This window comes from Nymphaea colorata, chromosome 9 (genome assembly GCF_008831285.2).
Source record: "Nymphaea colorata isolate Beijing-Zhang1983 chromosome 9, ASM883128v2, whole genome shotgun sequence".
In the NCBI taxonomy this organism is placed as follows: domain Eukaryota; kingdom Viridiplantae; phylum Streptophyta; class Magnoliopsida; order Nymphaeales; family Nymphaeaceae; genus Nymphaea; species Nymphaea colorata.
The window spans coordinates 12,591,741-12,611,529 of NC_045146.1; the positions used below are offsets into that span (position 1 = coordinate 12,591,741).

At 39.8% G+C, this 19,789-nt stretch overlaps 3 protein-coding genes and 1 non-coding gene across 4 annotated transcripts; all 4 read right to left on the reverse strand.

The window, feature by feature from the left end:
• Positions 1-34: 34 nt before the first annotated feature.
• LOC116260885 (ankyrin repeat domain-containing protein, chloroplastic) lies at positions 35-5,754 on the reverse strand. Its single transcript, XM_031639409.2, has 8 exons — positions 4,877-5,754; positions 4,419-4,495; positions 3,360-3,458; positions 3,157-3,255; positions 2,322-2,420; positions 2,115-2,213; positions 1,225-1,401; positions 35-405 (listed from the first exon to the last, which is right to left on the reverse strand). Exons 1-7 carry the CDS (start codon positions 5,634-5,636, stop codon positions 1,297-1,299), a joined length of 1,338 nt encoding a protein of 445 aa, XP_031495269.1. The 5' UTR covers positions 5,637-5,754; the 3' UTR covers positions 35-405; positions 1,225-1,296.
• A 3,278-nt stretch (positions 5,755-9,032) lies between these two features.
• LOC116260897 (uncharacterized) lies at positions 9,033-10,682 on the reverse strand. Its single transcript, XM_031639422.2, has one exon. The coding sequence runs from the start codon at positions 10,196-10,198 to the stop codon at positions 9,290-9,292; it is 909 nt and encodes a 302-aa protein (XP_031495282.1). The 5' UTR covers positions 10,199-10,682; the 3' UTR covers positions 9,033-9,289.
• A 2,730-nt stretch (positions 10,683-13,412) lies between these two features.
• TRNAK-UUU (transfer RNA lysine (anticodon UUU)) lies at positions 13,413-13,485 on the reverse strand. The gene has a single exon. It is a non-coding gene; the product is annotated as a tRNA-Lys (tRNA).
• Positions 13,486-16,484: 2,999 nt separating this feature from the next.
• LOC116259802 (24-methylenesterol C-methyltransferase 2-like) lies at positions 16,485-18,004 on the reverse strand. The gene has a single exon (XM_031637725.2). The coding sequence runs from the start codon at positions 17,929-17,931 to the stop codon at positions 16,861-16,863; it is 1,071 nt and encodes a 356-aa protein (XP_031493585.1). The 5' UTR covers positions 17,932-18,004; the 3' UTR covers positions 16,485-16,860.
• Positions 18,005-19,789: the final 1,785 nt, after the last annotated feature.

The window sequence follows — 19,789 nt, forward strand, 5'->3', positions numbered from 1 at the left end:
GGCAGACATGAATTATAACCAACCAAGAAGCGTGTGCGCTTTCAATATCAAAGTAAAGATTAATTAGCCCACTTCGTTCTCTCTGTTCACGACTCTGCAGACACAAGGATTGACGCTCATCTACCGGATATGAGAGGAAAAGCATAGATGTATATTCCATTTTGTGGGGTCAAATAATATCCATTTTAACCTGTTTCAAGAACGATCCCGTTCACAATGAGTTTACCAGGAGGCTTGGCTTCTCAACCTACAATATAGACAAAAAATTGGATTCTCCTCTCCGCTTCTGATTGTTGAGCAGCTCTTTGCAGATCCCCTAATGCACCCACATTGAATCAATGCGTGGATATTATTTTCACATATATGTTAGCATTCTTGCACGAAGTGACACAGCGACGCGATCATCTGAAAATAAGGCAGATTATTAGAACAGTCATCTTAAACAAGATAATAAGCATGACAAGCAAATGTGTATATATGGTTTTGCCATCCACAATCTTCTGGTGTCATTTTGCCATATACGAGTTGTAATTACTGCATAAAAAGATATGCTAAATCTGAAGTAACCAATGATAAACGAGCAACTAGTTTTCACTTCCACCAAATAATCTTCCTGGTTTCAGTCGGCTGTGACATTTGTGCTGACAACAAGTTCACCGATATATTTCATTGTGCTCATGACGTTGGCATATGCCAACTTTAGACAGGAAATCAACAGCATGACAAACTTCCCCAAAAATCATAGAAACTGCACTGTATTCTTAAACTTTATTAACTAACAACAGTAGAACCCTAGCTTCACATTGCACATGCAAGAGGCCACCACTATAGTGCATGAGGAACACTTTAATCAGAACTCATAGTCCTAACTTTGGATGGAAACATTTTCAGTCTAAACAGCAAATAATGAGTTATCATACAATATCCTTACCAGTTAGAACAACTCCATATCTAAAAAATCTCAAGCTTTGGTCATTAACGCATTTCTTAGTACTAGTTTAAGACACTCGTATTTCCAACTCTCAACGCAAAAATTTTCAGTCTAAACAGCGAACCAAGCCATCATAAAGTGTTCTAAGATGTTACAACTCCACATCTGGAAAATCTCTGATGTTAGAACTCCATATCTTGAAAATCTCCAAGCTCTTCTCATTCAGCAAGCACCTGAATTTCTTTAACAGTTCCAGAGCACTTACAAGAAGGGAACAATTCCAGAACACTTACAAGAAGGTGTACGCCAAATTCTGCTCAAAAAGTCAACAAAGACATAAGCTCCAAAGCTTCCAAATTTTGGATTTAAGAGAGTCGAGGCTTAGGGAACAGCTTCAGCAGCTTAATAAGCTCATAAGTGCGTAGGTCTCTACCACCATAAAGACACATCTCTAGTGGGGTCAATCCATCCTGGAACATGAATCAACAAGTGAATTCACCATCCAGACAGGAAAAAAAACATTCAACAACCCCAATGCCACATCCTCTCCTTGGAAAAAGAAAAAGAGGGAAAAGTAAAAGCAGTTTCAGGACTCATGCAACAGTATCTGGTGCTTAGCAGCAAATGCAACCGATGGTTTGAAGACTTTAATAGCTTCTCATAGTTGACAAATTCTAATAACAATGAACGGATACCAAAAGTAATCCTTCAGAAAAACAGTTGATTATGATACACTATGAAGAACATCTTGGCATAGTGCATTGTGATAGAATTCCAAAAGAAGACTTACACAAAGAAGACGGAACTTCGTTGCAATATTTTGAAAATATTTCAATGAAAATATTACACAAGTTCTTTACGAGAAAAGAATATCTATTATTTTTTTCTTTAACATGCTGCCCATTTTAAATTTTTATCATAGTTCATGTAAGAGAATTAGTGGGAAAACCCATGACTTCATAGGTTTCATTATGTTTTTATAATTTTTATTTTTTTGGAATCTTTAAATTTTCACAAGAATACAGATTTTCCAAATAGTATCCAAGAAAACTACGGCAACAGAAATCTGCGAATGACATTTGAAACAATGGTATTAAGTATGTAACTAACTGGATCAATTCTATTGTACTTAACTTATTATGCATACATATGATCACTATACAGTCATATATTCAAATGTTACCTTGTTTTTCAAGGACTTGTCAGCTCCTTTAATTAACAGGAGTCGTACCACATCTGTTCGTCGTGTTTGTACAGCAAGATGCAGCGGAGTCCATCCATACTACACAAGGACACAATATTTTTACTTTGTAATTTGGAATTAATATAAACTAACAATAGAGAAAATATGAACAATGGCATGCAAATTGCAACACAGAATGAGACTCACATTGTCAGAAAGATTAATGTCCACATTGTATAGTATTAGAATCTTAATAGCATGAACAGATGCAACCAGTACCGCATAATGTATCAAAGTAGCACCATCCTGTACAAAGAGGCATATAACAAACAAATTGCCGGTTAGTCCATAATATTCTCAAAATTAGGAAGGATAAATATCCAACATGATATCGTACTAGTTGTTGATCTTAAAATATGAAATATTTGCATCAAGTACAGAACCAAACTATGAATTAGTCCATATCTTCATTTCAGTATGAGTGTAGTATTTCAGGATACTCAATAACATTAGATGGTGGAATATTGGGTCAATTAACTTCCAAAGCAATTGTCTAATATCTGATGTTTTAAGAAACTCTTGGGACCAAACCTGATTGATAAATTTGGGAATAAAATGAAACGCAAATGGAAAGGGAAAAGATGAATTGGAGACTGGAAAGAAAGATGGTCATATGACGCGCTTTTATTTCTTCAGAGATTATCAAATTAAACTGGATAAAGTAACAAATCATAACAAGCAAAAGGATTGTACAGAAGAAGTAATTCATAATCCAAAAATCAACTTTTTAAGAGAAGCAAATAGAAGTATAAAGAGATATGGCCTATGTTCAATAAAATCACATGGGTGGCATGGCCATATTAGCAGAGACGAAAACCACTTCAGGGAACAAATACAAATCCATCCTGCAGCATGATCCATGTGTTCTCTACTAAAAAGGGTTTCATATCCTCCCATGAGCACATAACTAAAAGGCTGGCAGGTGTTATAAGATGCAAAAAAGAACAAGGGTTTTAAGAGTATAATAGTCACGGATACTCACTCTGTCTCTAACAAAAGGATTTGCAGATTCTCTCAACAGGTAGTTGGTAACAGCCTGCTTCTTGCAAAGTATGGCTTTGTGTAGTGCAGTGAGACCATCCTACAGAAAAGTTAACAAACAGCAGAAGTTAATAATGCAACCAAGAATTAACCTCTTGGTATATCTTAAATTTCTATGCCAAGCTGCTATTACTAAAGAAGTACCTTGTCAATGGCATTGATATCAACATTATGTTTCAGCAACATATCAAGAAGGTAGAATTGTCCAGATGCAGCAAGAGTGTGTACTGGTATCCATTTACTCTAGAAAACCACTCCAGTTAGAAGTAATTAATGGAATTTCTATAAAGTTCATGATGAAATTAATGGCATTGATCATCACCAGAAAAGACAAGCATGCAAGATAGTATAAGAACATGTATCTAAATACCGTAAGACAAATTCTATGATGTTCACCAGCATAACTAACCTGTGCAAGAATATTTTTCTCTAGCATTTAGTTAGTGGCCTTTAACAGTACTTGGTATCTGCCAATCCTGTCATTCATCTTTACCCACACGATTAATTCATTTTGGATTTCTTAATTCTAAAATGTTAGAAAGATTTCAAAGAAACGTTATAAGAAACCCTATAAAGGTGTTCCACTTCTGGCCTTTCTAAACAAAAGAATTTCAAATTTACAGTAACTTTGGGAAGTTTGCAACATTTCTATCTTTGCATCTGTTTGAATGTATCTAAAATCATGTTTACCATGCCATTAAGTTGAAAATTTCATAAGAAAAATGACATTTCTGCAATTGAATTGAAAGCTACATTGAGCAAGTATAGTCTAGTATGAAATACACATGAAACTAACTGTTCATAACAACTTTGGCACACTGTGGGCTATCAAATTTTTATCTTTTAAAAGCCTGTTTACTTAACAAGCTTCATGAACAGGAAATGTTGCTTACTGGACAAGCCATGTAAATCATGTTGTGGGCTACGCCAATGAAAACGTTTCATAATGAAAATGGCACAGTTGGCCCTATATGGAATTATAACAACATAAACAAAATATTAGAAAAGACAATTGCATGCAGACATACGATAGGATTATTTTGTTTATGTAACAATTTTTTGAATTTATTGATGAGCAAACAAGTCTAAAAGACTAGGCTCACATCATAAGCTTAAAACTTAAAATTTTTAACATATCTATAAATAACATGCTTCAGGTAAAAACTTAGCATAGCAAATTATAACTTTACAATGGGGACTTACTGAAGATGCATCTGCTAGATCAGGTATCCGTCTATTTAGCAAAAGCTTCTCCTCCTTCGTAAATAGCTTGCGAGAGCCTATAGAAATTGAATCAGTAACAAAAGAGGATATTGTACTTGTAGTCTAAAGGTTCTTATGCTTTAGCAAGATATAAAATGACCATCTTAAATCAATCAGAAAGTCAAGGCCAAACCGAAACTAGAGGCACCAATATACCTAAATCAGTCAGATGCTCCAAGATAAACCACAAGAGCACAAGAATTGTAGCTAGAGCCACTGATATACATGAACCCACCAAAAAGCAAACGTGAAAAATAAAACTATTAATCTAAAAGCAATAACCCGAGACGGCATATATGCAATTTCAACCAGTTACACTATACAACCTATCATGATAGAATTTCACGAACCGAACTAAAATGAAACGGCCTCTAGTAGTGCGTAATTGAGAATAATACCTTTAGACTCCTTGCTGCCATCTTCGGGGCTATTTTCCAGTGACCTTTTTATGTCAAGAAACGAGGCACCATCAACATCCAATCTAGGGTTCCTCGGCACAACCCTCCCACTCGAAGGAGAAAAATCCTCGACCTGCGCATAACCATCGATCTCCGCCGCTTGCTGCTCGTCATCTCCATCGGAATCATTTTCCCTTACAGGGTAATCTGGGTTGTCGAGGACGAGTGGCTTCAACTGAGATAGCTTGAGCGATCGATAAGCCGAGTACTGATCAACGTCGAACTCCCTCTTCTTCTTCTTCTCCAAACGGCTAGCGAACTCTAATTCCCGAGCAATTCTTCGCTTGTCCTTCTTGGTCATGTTGATTTCGGCCTGGATGTCCTTCCATTTCTCGGGAACTAATGTCTCCTCCACAACGGTGGTTTTCTTCTGCCGCCTTCGGGGCTTTGTCTCGAGCGCTCGAGGCCGCTGATAGTGGTTTTCCTCAAGAAAAGGATCGTCGAAGATGCCTTCCTCGAAAACGACACAGTCGCCGACGACAACGTCTTCCGCGTCTTCGATGAAGGAATCTGAGGTAGCGGCGGGAGAGAATCGCGCGAAGCGCGTCCCGGGAACTTGGCAGGGGTAGAAAAGGACGTGGTTCTTAGTGGTGGAAACGTGCAGGTGATTGAGAAGGCAAGGGAAGCGAGAATGGACTGAGCGGGGAAGCACAGAAGGTGGGGAATTGAGTACCCAGGCGGGGGACGACAGCGCGTGCATCTCTCTCTCTCTCTCTCTCTCTCTCTCTTTTCTCGCTCTCTGCAGTGACTACAGTGTGAGACCAGAGCCAGAGGCTGTCCGGTGGAGTGGATTTTCACAAATCTCTCTCGCGGCAAAATCTGCCTAATAATTTTGAAGTTAAAGGTTCGTTTTTCCTAGGAAAATGTTGCTACCGGGACCCAAAGCAAAGAATAAACTGGTATATGACCGGATCAGATATTCAAGATAGAAGTGTTGAACTCGTTCGTTGTATATATAAAGATTTACAATATGTGAAACAGTATATCTCAAACCACTTAAGTAAGGTGACATTTTCATAAAAAAAGTTTTTAAACGAACATATCAACATGCATATCAATAGTAAATAAGTATAAAGCTTGCTTTAAATTTCAATTCTTTTCAGTAAAGAAATTGAGTTTTTTACTGTCAAAATTACGATGCTATAAAAGCTATTAATTTCTTGACAATTAGAAAAACATATTTACATAAGAAAAACAAATGACTCAATAGATGTTTTTTGTTATTTACTATTAAGATTAAATTCATAAGGCCTTTAATAATTTAATTCAAGATGTGGGGCATTGGGTGACGCTTAAAAAAAAATCAATTTTGTGAAAAAATGGTTTTTTAATCATTTTCTAAATATTGGTTTATGTGTTTGGATGACTAACATGGGGGATCAGGTTAATCAATTCCTTTTGAAAACCCAGGCTTTAACAAAGCTCATTTTTCAAAAAAAACTTAGGTTTTATGACACCCAAACACTCGAAAAAGGTTGGTTTGAATGGAAAACATTGTTTTCTTTTCAAAACACCGTTTAAAGTGGATTTAGGTGATGGTCAAAACTGGTTTTTGTGGAAACCCAATTTTGACAAAAAATGTGTTTACAGAAGGGAATAAACAACTTTGGCCCCTCCTTGGTTTTTCAAAACGCTGTTTGGGTGAGTCACCTAAATACACCAACCAAGTTTCAAAAACTGAATAAAAACCAAGATTTGACAAAATCTGATTCTTGTCAAAGTCATGGAAATGGCATCCAAATGTTACATAAATATAATATGAGTATGATAAGCTGCTAGCTGTAGTTGAAGTAATAAATGTATGAACTTGCTTTTTAGAGTGCAAATGCTTCGGCAGTTGGATGTTTTGAGTAGCTTGATTGCTGCAGGTTTTACTTGGACAACAATGGTGGTTTGCAGGAGGTTTTGCCGGCGAACTGCATGCCAATTATGAAGTTTGATGAACTCTGCTTACCCCAAGTTTTTAATTTGATTAACAATGGCAGGTAGTAGCATTTATCTATCAGATTTGTTAATCATAGATTTGCGTTTCTCCAAATTAAGCATCCCATTTCATCTAAGGATTCACCTTGAAGTCGAAACCTTCAAGATTCGCATTATAAACCATGATAAAATCTCATAAAATCAATTGAACTACGATGAAGGAACCGGAAAATGTGTGAGGAGGCCAATCTCTGTTGTCTATGTGGAAACTCAGAAGTTGAAGCATCTATGCTCTTTATCTTTCCAAGCAAGAGCGACGGTTGGCACCCCTCTTGTTATCCTGTTAAAGTTCACTTTGGTGTTAACTGTTAAAGACACATTTAGAAAAAAAAAAAACATCATATTTACATTCTTGGTGTAAAGTTCTTCACAAATTGAAAATATTTTCCGCTTAAGGAGCTAGAAAAGGTTACCGTGATATGGGGATGCCAGTAAATAGATAAGTCTGCCTGTCATGAGGAAGGAACATGTTCCAGGGATATAGAGTTGATGACGTTTCTCAATCTGAATATCGGTTTTGCAGTTTGCATCGAAGCAAACTACAGTTCAGAGATACCAGCAAATATCATGCATGTTATCATAAAAAAAAGGCGTGGATAATTTAATTGATCACTTACAAATAGTGAATTTAAAGATGAAGCTGAAGAAGCTTCAGAAGCAACATCTTGTTTGCAAAAAAATTGCTTTTGGAACAAAGGAATTGATAAGCATCTAAATCGGTCATGACCACTTCAAAATTATGAAGTACCAGCAACAAGGAAAAGATTGTCAAGTCTGGTGATCCCAATGAACATGTGCACATCAAACGATTTGACATACATTTAGGAAACACTATAAGACAAACTAATCATGCTAATAGGCAAAATTACCTTGGGAGGAAATACAGTTTCCCTTCTAGAAGCTGTTCAGTCTCAGAAAGAGTCGGCCAAGCAACACCATCAATTTAAATGTATCTATTCTCCATTCATTTAGAAGGTCCATAGATTAAAACATGCACCTTCAAGAACCTAGCTGTCACGAGCTTCTCATAGACCCGGTATCATAGACATCACATGGTTAAATGGGAATCAACCAAGCCGCTCGAGGAAAATACCATTACCAACAATGAAATAATGGCTTAACAACGTATTGGTGATGATCAAATGGAAAACTCTTCTCAAGTGCAGGAATTTATCAGTTGATTACATGCCATCTGGAAGCAGATTTAGATTACTGATTCTGCTGCTATATACTCTTATTAGACGTCAGAGAGACGGCATGCTTCATTATTCATAATCCAGCTGAGCCTCTCATGGCTTGCAAAAAGACATTTATGATACAAAAACTGCTTAAACTACTGTATGCGCTTCCACACCAAGTAAATATAGCAACCGCTGGATGTAGCAGAAAACCGATTAAGACTGCAGCTCAATAAAACAAATGATGGATTCTGCCACACGTAAGTCAGTAAAGAAAAGATGATTATGATGCAATTGGATAGAGTTCTTTAGGGAAGCAACTCACTGAGGTGCGCAGATAGACTCTATACACAGTCGACCCAACAGGAGAGAAAATCAGAAAGATCTGATGGCCGTTCTAGTTCATTTTCATCTAATAAAGAAAGCTACACGCTTCAGAGACTACAAAAGATTGCATCATAGATGCATAAACAAATTGATCCTCTTTTAATTTTGTCTATAATATGAAGTTCAAGCTGATCAACATGTACGTATATGTTTTACCTGGATGTGTTGTCTGGAAAACCATTTTAGAGATCACACAACCACTCTATTCTGCTGCTTTCATGCCTGTTGTATCTTAGAGGCGGCACCTTTTCAATGTTATGTTACAGTAACATGGTACAGAGTTTTCCTCAGAAGGGCTTATTCAACTAGAGGTTTGACAGCACTTTCATTGCACCTAGTATTTGCTAGGCCCAAACTAGCGCTACTTTGTGTTCATCAGCAGTAAGTCACTCATTCTCTCCAAAAATAGTTTCTCATTCTGATGACTGTTGAGAAAGGACTACTTCAGTGGCCCATCCAAGTCTACTTCAAGAGAGAAAATTCTTAGAAAAAGTGATACATGTTTTAGAAGAACGCCTATCTCAAGCACATCAACCTTGCACCAAACAAACAAAAGAAGAATCTCAATAAATTTGTCAGAGAAAATCTGTTGCCTATATCTTACTGGGTCGACTCGCGAACAATTCATCGATCTTCACGAGTCAACCGAATGGCAGTTGCCTACAAAGAATGTACAATTAACCAGAGCAGGAAAATGAATCAACTAACAAACGCTCACTGAAAGATCCCGTAAGCATCATATCAGAAGATGATGGAATGGGCTGAGTAAGACATGTAATAGATCATCCCTCCATCGATAGGAAGCTTACTCATTCTTCCAAGCATACAGAATAAGCGAGAATCCTAAGGAGGCCTGCGGCTTTCTTTCTTTCAATGTCTGCCATCGGGACACAGGAGAAAGATCAGAGAAGCTATCGTTAGAAGACAACTCCACGGACATGGCGGTCCGAAACATGAAGACTGCACTGCCGATCACATGCCCAAAGAGCCAATTGTGGACATCCCAGAAGATCTCAACAGGCAGTCCATCGACCAACACAGTCTGATTCCCCCGGAACTTCCAAGCCAGCCTTTTCACCTGCAGAACCATCTTCTCATCGATTCGGACTGACAAGCGCGGCTCCACGAGCCCCGCCGTCTCGCATTCGATGGCTATATCATGAATCCTTCCATTGTCGCGGAATCGAGCCTTGGTGCAGTAGACGCTCCTGCTCAAAATGTGCTCCCTCTTCGCTAAGAACACGGAGCTCGAACCAAGCGAGCTCGAGTTCGTCTTCCTGAATGCCTCCTTGCGCAAATCTCCGAGCAGGAGAACCATCTCGCGATCCACGACCAGAGCGATGTAGTAGCCATCCAGAGGCTCGGGCCCGGAACCGTACCTCGCAGAGAACAGGTCCCAATATACCTCTACCTTGTCGCACCCATTGATGTCGATGGCCCTGCAGCCCTTCCTCTTGGCGAAGAGCCAAGGCTTGACCTCAACCTTGCAGAATGTAGCGTCATCTATCACCATGGTCATGCTCTGCCCCATCAGGCTCTTGCTCCATGTAACCGTGATCAAGCAAGGACGGCCGTGGATCAAACTCTGATACAAGCATGTAACGGAATTTTGCGCCGTCTGCCTCCCCCCGGACGATGAGGACGACGAAGAAGACGACGAGAAGTCTGCAACTTGAACCCCATTTTCGCCGAAACAAGAAGGGAAATCTTTCATCCTCAGTCCCCCTTGTCAATTCCGGGAAAAAAAAGATTGTGGTGGCAAAGCTTCTCGGAAATTTTACAGAAGAACGAGACTCAGAAAACTAAACAGAGAAATTTTCTGTCAGATGGCGACCTCGCCTGAAGATTCCCCTTCAAACTAAGAAAACACAAGTACCACTATCAGGAACCACGTGATGGACGGTCTCTCTCTATCCCCTGCACTACACCCACAAAGCTTTCTTCTTATGGGAAGCAAGATTCCAACTTGGGTGGCGGAGATCAGGGTCTCTGACGGAGAAGAGGGAAGAGGAGGACAAAAGAGGAGGAATGAAGAATGCAATGCGTGTGAGAATGGCGGTGGTGGCGTCAGTTTTGTTCTGCTCTGCCAAGTTCTTGGTGGGGTTTTACTCGTTCAATTCAAAACCACCGAACGCCGAACCCACAGAAATCCCAGATGGGAATTGTGAAAAAAGGAAGCCACTGTAAAAAAAAAAAAAAAAAAAGCAAGAACAGAAACAGAGCAGACCCTCGCATTTTACGCGACTGACGCTGCCACAAGCAAGCGCAGAACCCTCGAATTATTTATGGTACTCTTCAGTTTTTAGGCTTTGTTTTTACATGTAATTTAGAACAGGAATACATACTTTAGTATTTTGATGCAATGAACATATTGGCTGATGCCTCTTGTACAAAGATCACTTGGGGTTAAAATTTTTTACTTTTGAACATGAAATTGTAACAACTTAGCTCAAAACTGATCCGATTACTGAGTTAATCAGCTTTAATTGGTGAACCAACTCATCTATAATTAAGTTCAATTGAAAAAAGCAAAAAAAAAAAAATGTCAATTAAGATATATAAGAGCAATGTGATGAGTTCAAGTTGAAAATTCTGAATCAACTAAGAATACTTATCCAGAGGTTAAGATCTCGGTTGAAACATGGTAAATGAAAGTAACTATCATATACCTTTCTCCTTTACCAAATTATAACAAAAATTTTGCTTCAAAGACTAAACCCAAGCTGCTAGTCGGTAGACCTACATCAGAAGAATGAGAAATTCAGGGCATCTTTTGATATTATGAAGGAATCTCGGACCTAGAATGAAAATCTACGTGCAGTTTTTCATTACTAATTGTTGCTTTCCGTTGAAGTTCACCTGGGGTTATTTTAGCACAAGGCCGTCCAATTCTTAAGATATTCATAAAGTGGATTCAATTATTATATTTAACATCCATACGGATGTGCATGCCTTCTACTACACACGTCAGTTACAAATTTTTAATACTTTTTTTTTTCTTAATTTTGGAGTTGAAAGCCTCGTTTTATGTCATCTAATAATCTTTTTCCAACCTCGTTTTTTTGACCAAGCCAAAGTCAACTAACTTGGGCAGATCCGTGCTTTTAAATATAAAATAAAAACAAAAATTTGAAGCTGGAATTTTTAATACATGAAAAATGAGAACCATAAATAAGGCAAGAATAAAGTTTTACAAACTCACTTAAGGGACATTTAACATTGGATTCCTCTCTTCTTGAAATCTATGGATTTAACACAATATATTTAACTTGATTATGTGGTGCAGATTCGCTTCCATGTTAGTCAAGCTTTACCGCATCAAGTTCATTAATTTAAGATCCTTACTATCTTGGTGTTCGTATTTAAAATCATCGACAATTAGAGATTTTCTAACATTAAATTTCAATATCTAATATGTCTTGCCAAATATAAGCAAGAATTGGTGACAGCACTTTTTTAATTATATGCACTTTAAGAGCATAGGCTTTTTTGATGAAAGGGGTCGAATTATAGTTTCAAAATTTTAATAGGGCTGAAATATAATTTTTCAAAATTTTTATATGAGATATATAAATTTTTAAAAAATTTACATATATATATATATATTCATACTTGTGAAAAATAAGCGCAAATGGAGAAACTCACAGCTATGCTTGGATGATATAGTTTTTTAGAAGGACAGATTTTTAATCTTTTACCATATGAGGATTTGAACTTTCCATGGGAAAATTTCGAATTGACATAGTTGGTATTGAAAAATGGAAACATTTTAAAGCATTAATTACAAGGGAAGACACACAAAAATGTAATTAAAAGATACCTAAGCTTTGCACCATTAATCACAATAATATACTAGTTATTACTATCTTAACGTAGGTCATATCTGATAAAAATACTAAAATACTCTCAAGCTAAGACAAATTTCAAATTTGTTAGCTTTTAACCTATTTAATAAAGACATCAATACATGCCAGACTATCAAAATTAGTTACTTTTGGTTAATATTTCTTCCTTCATCAATGCTAGAAAGCTAGCTATTCAAGTAGAGCAAGATACAAATGGTTAACGTTCTATATGTTCTATGAATCGACCCCACTTTCGTTACGGAATGTTTTTTGGGCAGACTCATTGAACAGTAACAATTTGTTGATAGAACGTCGATATTAACAATATTGGTAGAATGGGTAAACCTCTAAACATGAAAAAAATTAATAGTGTGAAAGCTCGTGGCAGCCAATTGAATGGTTTATGTTGAAAATACGTTTTCAGGAAAAATGAGATGGAAACTAATAGTTTAACTTATATGAAAACTATATTTGACATGAAGATATTTAACTAATTAAGCTAATCAGATGGACAAAATTCAAATTTGCTTAAGGTCAAGCAAGCCAGGAATTCGAAAGTCATCCCTTTGATCTTCAAACAAACACGGCGGGAAGAGAAAAAATCAAAGGGGGAGCCGCCGAAGTCGCCGGTTGGTTTAACTGTTCTCCAATGAATTGGACTGCTGACCTTCATTCTGCCAACTCAACTTCTTGGTGGCCCGTTTTTTTTTTTTTTTTTAAATAAAAAAAAAAAAGAAAACCCACAATTTGGAGTCTTTCAAATTTAATTAAATTAAATGAACTCTGCAAAATAAGTGGGGTGTTTGAAGACCTAACTTTGTTATTTGTTTGGAAGCTGATTAGCGCTTGGGCACCTTGACTCCAAACGTGTCATCAGTTGGCTAAATAAGCGACGCTCGACCTTGGAAGCAAGGCATGTGGCCGACATAATTTGTGTGGGCACCTTGCCCTCCCCCTCCCAGCTGGCCCGAACAGCCTGTTACGGGCCCAGCATGAGTTGATATAGTCTTTTATTAAGGAGGCCGTTCGTAAATTGGATGGGAAACACAATAACAAAAATAACATGGCATACCATTGGCAAAACGCCGTCTGTGGGAATCGAACCCACGACCACGTGGTTAAAAGCCACGCGCTCTACCGGCTGAGCTAAGACGGCTTGGTGTTCATTTACTGGTCGTTCGCAAGTAGACTCTTGCGCTCATTCTAATCGAAGGGAAAGAGTCGTGACTTTTCAACTTGCAGTCGTTAATTGAATTGACGGTCGAAAATTCACTCACGTACACTGGTTGCGTAATTGCATTCTTCCTTCTATTTTCTAGCAGTCCATTGCAAAACTTCCTGCTGTGAAAGAAAACCAAAACCTCAGAGATGAATAACTGAAGCTAATTTTGGCCTTAGCAAGCCTTAACATTGTGATGATTCATCATCATGTACTGATCTAGATACGTATCGTGACCAAGGGCCCCTGACAGATCATAGATGCCTCCTATCTGGTGGAACGTAGCTCACATGTGATTGCCCCCACCAACAAGTGCTGATCATCTCCGGAAGATGAGTTAAGAGGATTCCGGATATGACTTGATAGCTGTGGTGTTAGTTTCATGGAAAGTATGAGGCTGAGTGGTGCAGTGAATCAGGAAGGTTGCTCATGAAACTCTTGTATCGGTTGCGAAATCAGGAACACGACTCTACAGCACAGGAAAGCAGGGAAAAGAGAGACATCTATGAATTCAAGAAAAAGATCAGAGAAGGGGGAGACATACCCCTAAGAGTATGAAGCTTCTTCGCCCAAGGGGTTTAGTGCTGCTTCGTGATCTAGGTGAATTTATGGCAACTCGATTCGAAACCTGGGTGAATTCAGAAAAAAAAATGAAAGACTTAAACGGTTGAATATCAAGTATGCTTCTTTGCGAACAAGATGAAAGACCAACTACACATCTTCCTAACTTGTAGACGCCTATCTTCTTTGAAGTTGGAGATACTCAGACCGAGATCAGATATATGCATTACCAAATCCGGCTTGATCAGATCTTATGTAGTCCGATTGAGGGTTTGGACATAACTTCTCATATTAAACCCCGACTCTCACCTTGGAGGTGACTGGGTTCATATTTTTTGTCAGATTTGGATATAAATTGAAGATACCATTTTCATTCCCAAGTGGCCAAGCTTGTGATCTGGTTCATGCCATGCCGTGCTTTTTACCGCTTGCGGTGTCATGATAAAAAAATGGAGCAAGATGCTCCCACATGCATCTGCATCAAAAGCTTGATTTGGAAGTTGATCCAGCTTGATATTTGAAAAAAATTTCTCCAAGCTAATAAGGTTCATATTTGATAAATGGCTCTCAACCATTTATGTTTACAATAATAATATTGAACAAAGAGTCGATTCGGGACAATCAGTCCCTTTGGGATCGCTCGGCAGTAAGAATACTACGACTGTTCTAAGTATTTGGGAAGATTCATGAAACACTAAAGGTATTCTTCCTACCAAACAGCCTCTTTGGATCCAGACCGGTTCCTACAACATTCGGGGATGAAAATGCGGAAAGGTGGAAGAACTGTTTGAAGCTTTGTCCCCTAAGGAATTTGTTTGGAACATGGAACAAATAGTTCTTTGACAATTGAACTGGCCTCAAGGGGGTCACTGTCATACTTTGAATACATGAACCATGCAAGTACAGCTCAGAGTTACTTGGCATACGCGCTAGAAGAACTTTTCTTTCTTTCACAAAAAAACAGTTTTAACAGATATGATGCACTTGAGCATTGGCGTTTGAATCACAATATTTCATTGTCAATGTGTCAACAAGAGTTAGACATCCACGCTAACTTAAGTAGCTGTAAATGGATTGTAAGTCTACCAATTAAAAGAGATTAATTTGACAAAAACATCTGCGCTAACTTAAGTAGCTGTAAATGAATTGAAAGTCTATCAATTAAAAGAGATTAATTTGACAAAAGAACATGATCTAGTTTCGCACCCTTGGGCAGCTCACGCTGAAAAGGTTCAAGGTTCGAATCCTATAATAACTTTATTTGTTACTCTGTTAAACTACAAATAATAGAAATCACACGATGTACCGTAAGTTTATCCAAGTTCCCAAGCAAAGAGAACCTTCAAAAAGGGTCACAGTGAGGGGTATAGAGTCTGCCACATTGCATCATCAGCTTCTCGAGCGTGTTTTCTTTCCGAGATGGGCTAGTCAGAGATTAACTTACTTCTTCAAGAACCTGCCCCTTCAGTAGTCTGCTCTTTGAAAAGATTCCTCACAGGTTAAAAAAGTTGAACACATCTAAAAATGGCGACATCTAAACTGAACTATAAATACAGACGACTATTTCTAGAAAAGGATTTGCATAATGCATGACCTAAGAGCAACGACCCGGAAAATTGAAGCAAAGGAGCGCAGGCAAAGCAAGAAGAGAGAAAGCAACAGGAAGATAAAAGAAGACGAGGGGACAAACAGAGAAAAATGTTTGCGAAGGCCATGAGCAATGCGCAGTCGACGGCCTAAAGGAAAAACAGAGGAGGAGGGGGAGGAAAAATTTTCCTGCGATGTTTGTAAAGGGATTTTGGGGTTAACATCCCAACAGTTGAGAGGTTCCGTTGGAAGTCTGCAATGGAAAGAACCACAGCTGCTACTTTGGGATTTATCCTCTTCGTCTTCTTCTTGTTCCATTTTTTTCTCTTCTTTTCTCCTTTGGAAAATGGGAACAGATTGTTTGACGTTCATAGCCAGAAAAGAATAATTAAGCATCACCTTGCCTTCATTTTCTCTTACGCTATTTACTGCTACTGAACAATGGAGAGCCGAGCACATTGGAAAGCCAAACTCACATGCAAATATAGTACAAAAGATACAACACGGATAACAGCGCCACGTTGTGCACATGAAATTAATAAGAGAGAGAATGCAAGATGCACGGACTATCGGATCATATGCACCGGTTCTCCCAATTTTTAGGCAGGACGCCAAGTAAATAACAAAAAGGAAGTCATAGATCACTTTTACACGCATCAGGTGCAAAATAATTTGCCGCGATGAGGAAACTCAACAGATAATAAATCAAATTAGCTCCAAGGTTTTCCCTCTTCCTCTCTGCCAGAAAACCAGCAACTCTTAAACCGTATGCCCACAACAAAGCAGGAAAAAGGAAACTCATTGAAATCAACTTTCTTTCTTCTCTGTGACACCTCCCCATCTACAATAAAATAAACTCGTCTCTCACCAACTCAGATTCTCAGAAGGATAGGGGAACAAAGAGATGAAGAACAGCAAACGAGCATAAAGCAAGTCGAATAAAACAAACGAGGGATACATTAAGATGAAAGACAAAGCAGAAAAACAAGAACAGAGACCGTGCTCGCGTGTAGAAACAGAGAAAGCGAGGGAGAGAGAGGAAGCAGAGCTTTCCGGAAGGAGGAGGAAAATCATTTGACCATTTAATGCATTCTATCTCCTACCATTCTCTTCTTTCCTCTCCATCTCTTTTCTTCTTCCCCATTTTCTTCAGCATTTCTGTTTCTAAGAGATTGGTTTCCTCAGAAGGATCATGTGCATTGGAGTGAAGATGCCCGTCTCGCCGCCTCTGGTCAGGTAAGCAGCGGTCTTGAAAAGCATCTCGTGCACGTCGTCGACGCCCTTGGGGGCGATCCCCAGGAAGGTCAGCACCATCACGACCACGCTGTTGCGCCAATAGGCGACCCTCCCCATCTTGAGCCTGCTCCACCACGGCAGCGCCGGTGGCAGCGCCAGGTCCTCCTCCTTCACCACCTCGAACCCCACCTGCCTCGCAATCTCCGGCACGTCCGCGTAGCTCCTCAGCCCCGGGAGCGCGTTCCCCTGTTCGATGCCGTGGATGATCTCGACGTGCTCCGGGTTCTCCGGCCGGTAGTCGGGCGTGGTCACCCACTCGTACGACACGTAGAGCGCTCCGGGTTTCAGCACCCTGTACACCTCGGCGTAGGCTTCCTCGAGCTTGGGTGCGTGGCAGGTCGCCTCGATCGAGTACGCGCCGTCGAAGCTGCCGTCCTCGAAGGGCATCTGCAGGAAGTTGCCGCAGACGACCTCGCACTGGGAATCCAGCCCGGCCTTCCTGTTGTGGCTCCTGGCCCGATCCACCTGGTATTCGTTGATGGTGATCCCGACGACGCGGGCGCCGGAGTGGGCGGCGATGGCGCGCATCGGTCCGCCGACGCCGCAGCCCACGTCAAGAACTCGGTCTCCGGCTCGGACGGCGAGGAGGTCGACAGCGCGAACCTCGTGGAGGCGGGTGGCCTCTTTGTGGCTCTTGGACTTGATGGAAGGGGAGAAGTGGAAGCTCTGTCCCCAACCCCACTCGTAGATATCGGTGACGAGGTTGTAGAAGGTGTCGACGAAGTGCGGCACCTTCTCAGCGCGATCGATCTCCTTGGGCTTCCGGAAGAAGGCCCAGTACTGCCGGTACCTGTCCTCCACCTTCTCCCGCGAGATGGAGCCTCCGCCCAGATCCACCGCCCGCTTCCCCTTCTGCTCCGCCGCTCCCAACACGCACAGGAACCAGTACAGGCCGGCAAACACCAGCCCTGTGGTGCAGAGCAACGCCAGAGCATCCATGGCGGCAGAGAGGCACGAGACTCTCTGTCAGTAAGAGCGTCGACACTCGACAGCGGAAAGGGAGTTCGGCCTTTGGCGCCGATGCCCCCCATATAAATTGGGGCATTTACCATAATTTACAAAAGGCAACACAAATTATAGGGTATTTTACAAAAGTGCCTTAACTCAATAACTTCTTCTGCTTTTACAAACATCATTTTTTGCAATTACGTTCTCGTGGATTCGATTCACTCCTGTAGTCCCATCTTCTCCGGGAGTCAAACCCCATTTTCGCCATGCCTAACGGCAGCCGGTTACGGCCGGAAAACTTTTTTGCGGCGCGGAAATTGTGGTCCGCCCCATCATCGGTAGCTGGAAGAGCCCAAAATTCCGTTGGCCACGCTCTCCGGCTTCTTCGTGCCAACTAAGGCCTAACGCCCTCCGGTCACCCGTCCACAGAAACCGACCGGATTCCGTCCAAAGTGTTGAACGGACTAAAATGTACGAACAGTGTTACGTCCTTGTCTTCCAACTCGCAAACTCTAAGAATGTGCTCTCTAACTCTTGAGCATTGATACGGCAGTGTACTTGATACTACTGCCGGACTCGATCTCGAGCTTGGGTCTTAAAACAATGAAAAAACCAGGTCAGGTGATCCTTGATTAAGTTTGATTTGGTTTAATAACATATTTTTTGTATTATTTTTATTGAATTTTTACATATAATTACAATATTTGTTACGATTAATTATATTTATATTTAAAATATATATCTTTTATTTTAAAGAGAATCAAACAAATTAAACACAAACTTAGGTTTCGAATCTATAGTTACAAGCTGCAACCCAACTTGATGCCCAAACCTAGTAAGTACTCATGTTGCAAAATTTGGATGCACATTGTCCGGTCAAATTACTAGGTCTCTAGATCAAACGGTAATTTAAAAAGTAACCGCATTTTACCTCAGATGTTGCCCGTTGGCATCTTATTCTCTATCATGTGGTAAGGTAAAGATGGTATCTATAGAGATACTATAAGCAGATTGAACGGAGAAAGTTTCTTCAATTACTCTGATTATGATGTTATATATATATGGTCACGTGGACGCATAAGGCCTCTCTCATCATTATATTAAACAACCTTCATTGATGGGGGAAAAAAATAATGGAAGAAACTAAAAAATGGGGCCGCTAGGACTCTTGTTGGCGTCGACATTCTCGTGTGAGAATCGATCTTTATTTGTTAAGTTTTAATTTGCCAGGACGGTTCGGCCCCTTTTATATTATTTGCTGCTGTGTCTACAATTTTGGGAGACGAAGCGCGTGCCCATGTGCGTTTCAGATCCCGAAAATACAACTCTTACTTGGCGAATGAATGCAAATAATTGAGGAAGCAAATCTGCGCGTTTCCTCCCATGGTTTTGGTATACTACCGGCAGCGTACGGTCAAAGAACCAATCTCTACCTTGAGTTTCCCGATCTCAATGCAAGCTGGGATGGAACAATAGGATCCGATCCATGAGTTTCCTGCCTGCCTGCAATTTTTGTTTCATGTGAGTTTGAATTTTATTTGATTTTAAGCTGATTCAAGATTGAGGTATGTGTTTATGAAACAATTGGTGATATATTATTCACAAAATATTCATACAGCGTTCTTGATGGCAAACAACCCACCGACCTAATCTTACTTGATTTCTTTGATGCCAGAGTTTTTCTCATAAGAAGCACTTGTTTGCCTTTGATGTAGCAAAAAAAAAAAATTCACACATGAGATTATGGTATTTTTTCAAATTCGGATCTAAGATCAGAGGAGAAAGAGTCTCATCATAAATCTATATATATATATATATATATATCAAACCCAAAGAATTTAACATCAAA

What these genes read in the sequence shown, in the direction of transcription:
- LOC116260897 (XM_031639422.2), bottom strand. Translation starts at nt 10,198, where the DNA reads ATGAAAGATTTCCCTTCTTGTTTCGGCGAAAATGGGGTTCAAGTTGCA.
- LOC116259802 (XM_031637725.2), bottom strand. Translation starts at nt 17,931, where the DNA reads ATGGATGCTCTGGCGTTGCTCTGCACCACAGGGCTGGTGTTTGCCGGC.
- LOC116260885 (XM_031639409.2), bottom strand. Translation starts at nt 5,636, where the DNA reads ATGCACGCGCTGTCGTCCCCCGCCTGGGTACTCAATTCCCCACCTTCT. An exon ending in ATCTAGCAGATGCATCTTCA is followed by an intron (nt 3,459 to 4,418) that starts GTAAGTCCCCAT and finishes GTGGTTTTCTAG; the next exon opens with AGTAAATGGATACCAGTACA. An exon ending in ACATTAATCTTTCTGACAAT is followed by an intron (nt 2,214 to 2,321) that starts GTGAGTCTCATT and finishes GTCCTTGTGTAG; the next exon opens with TATGGATGGACTCCGCTGCA.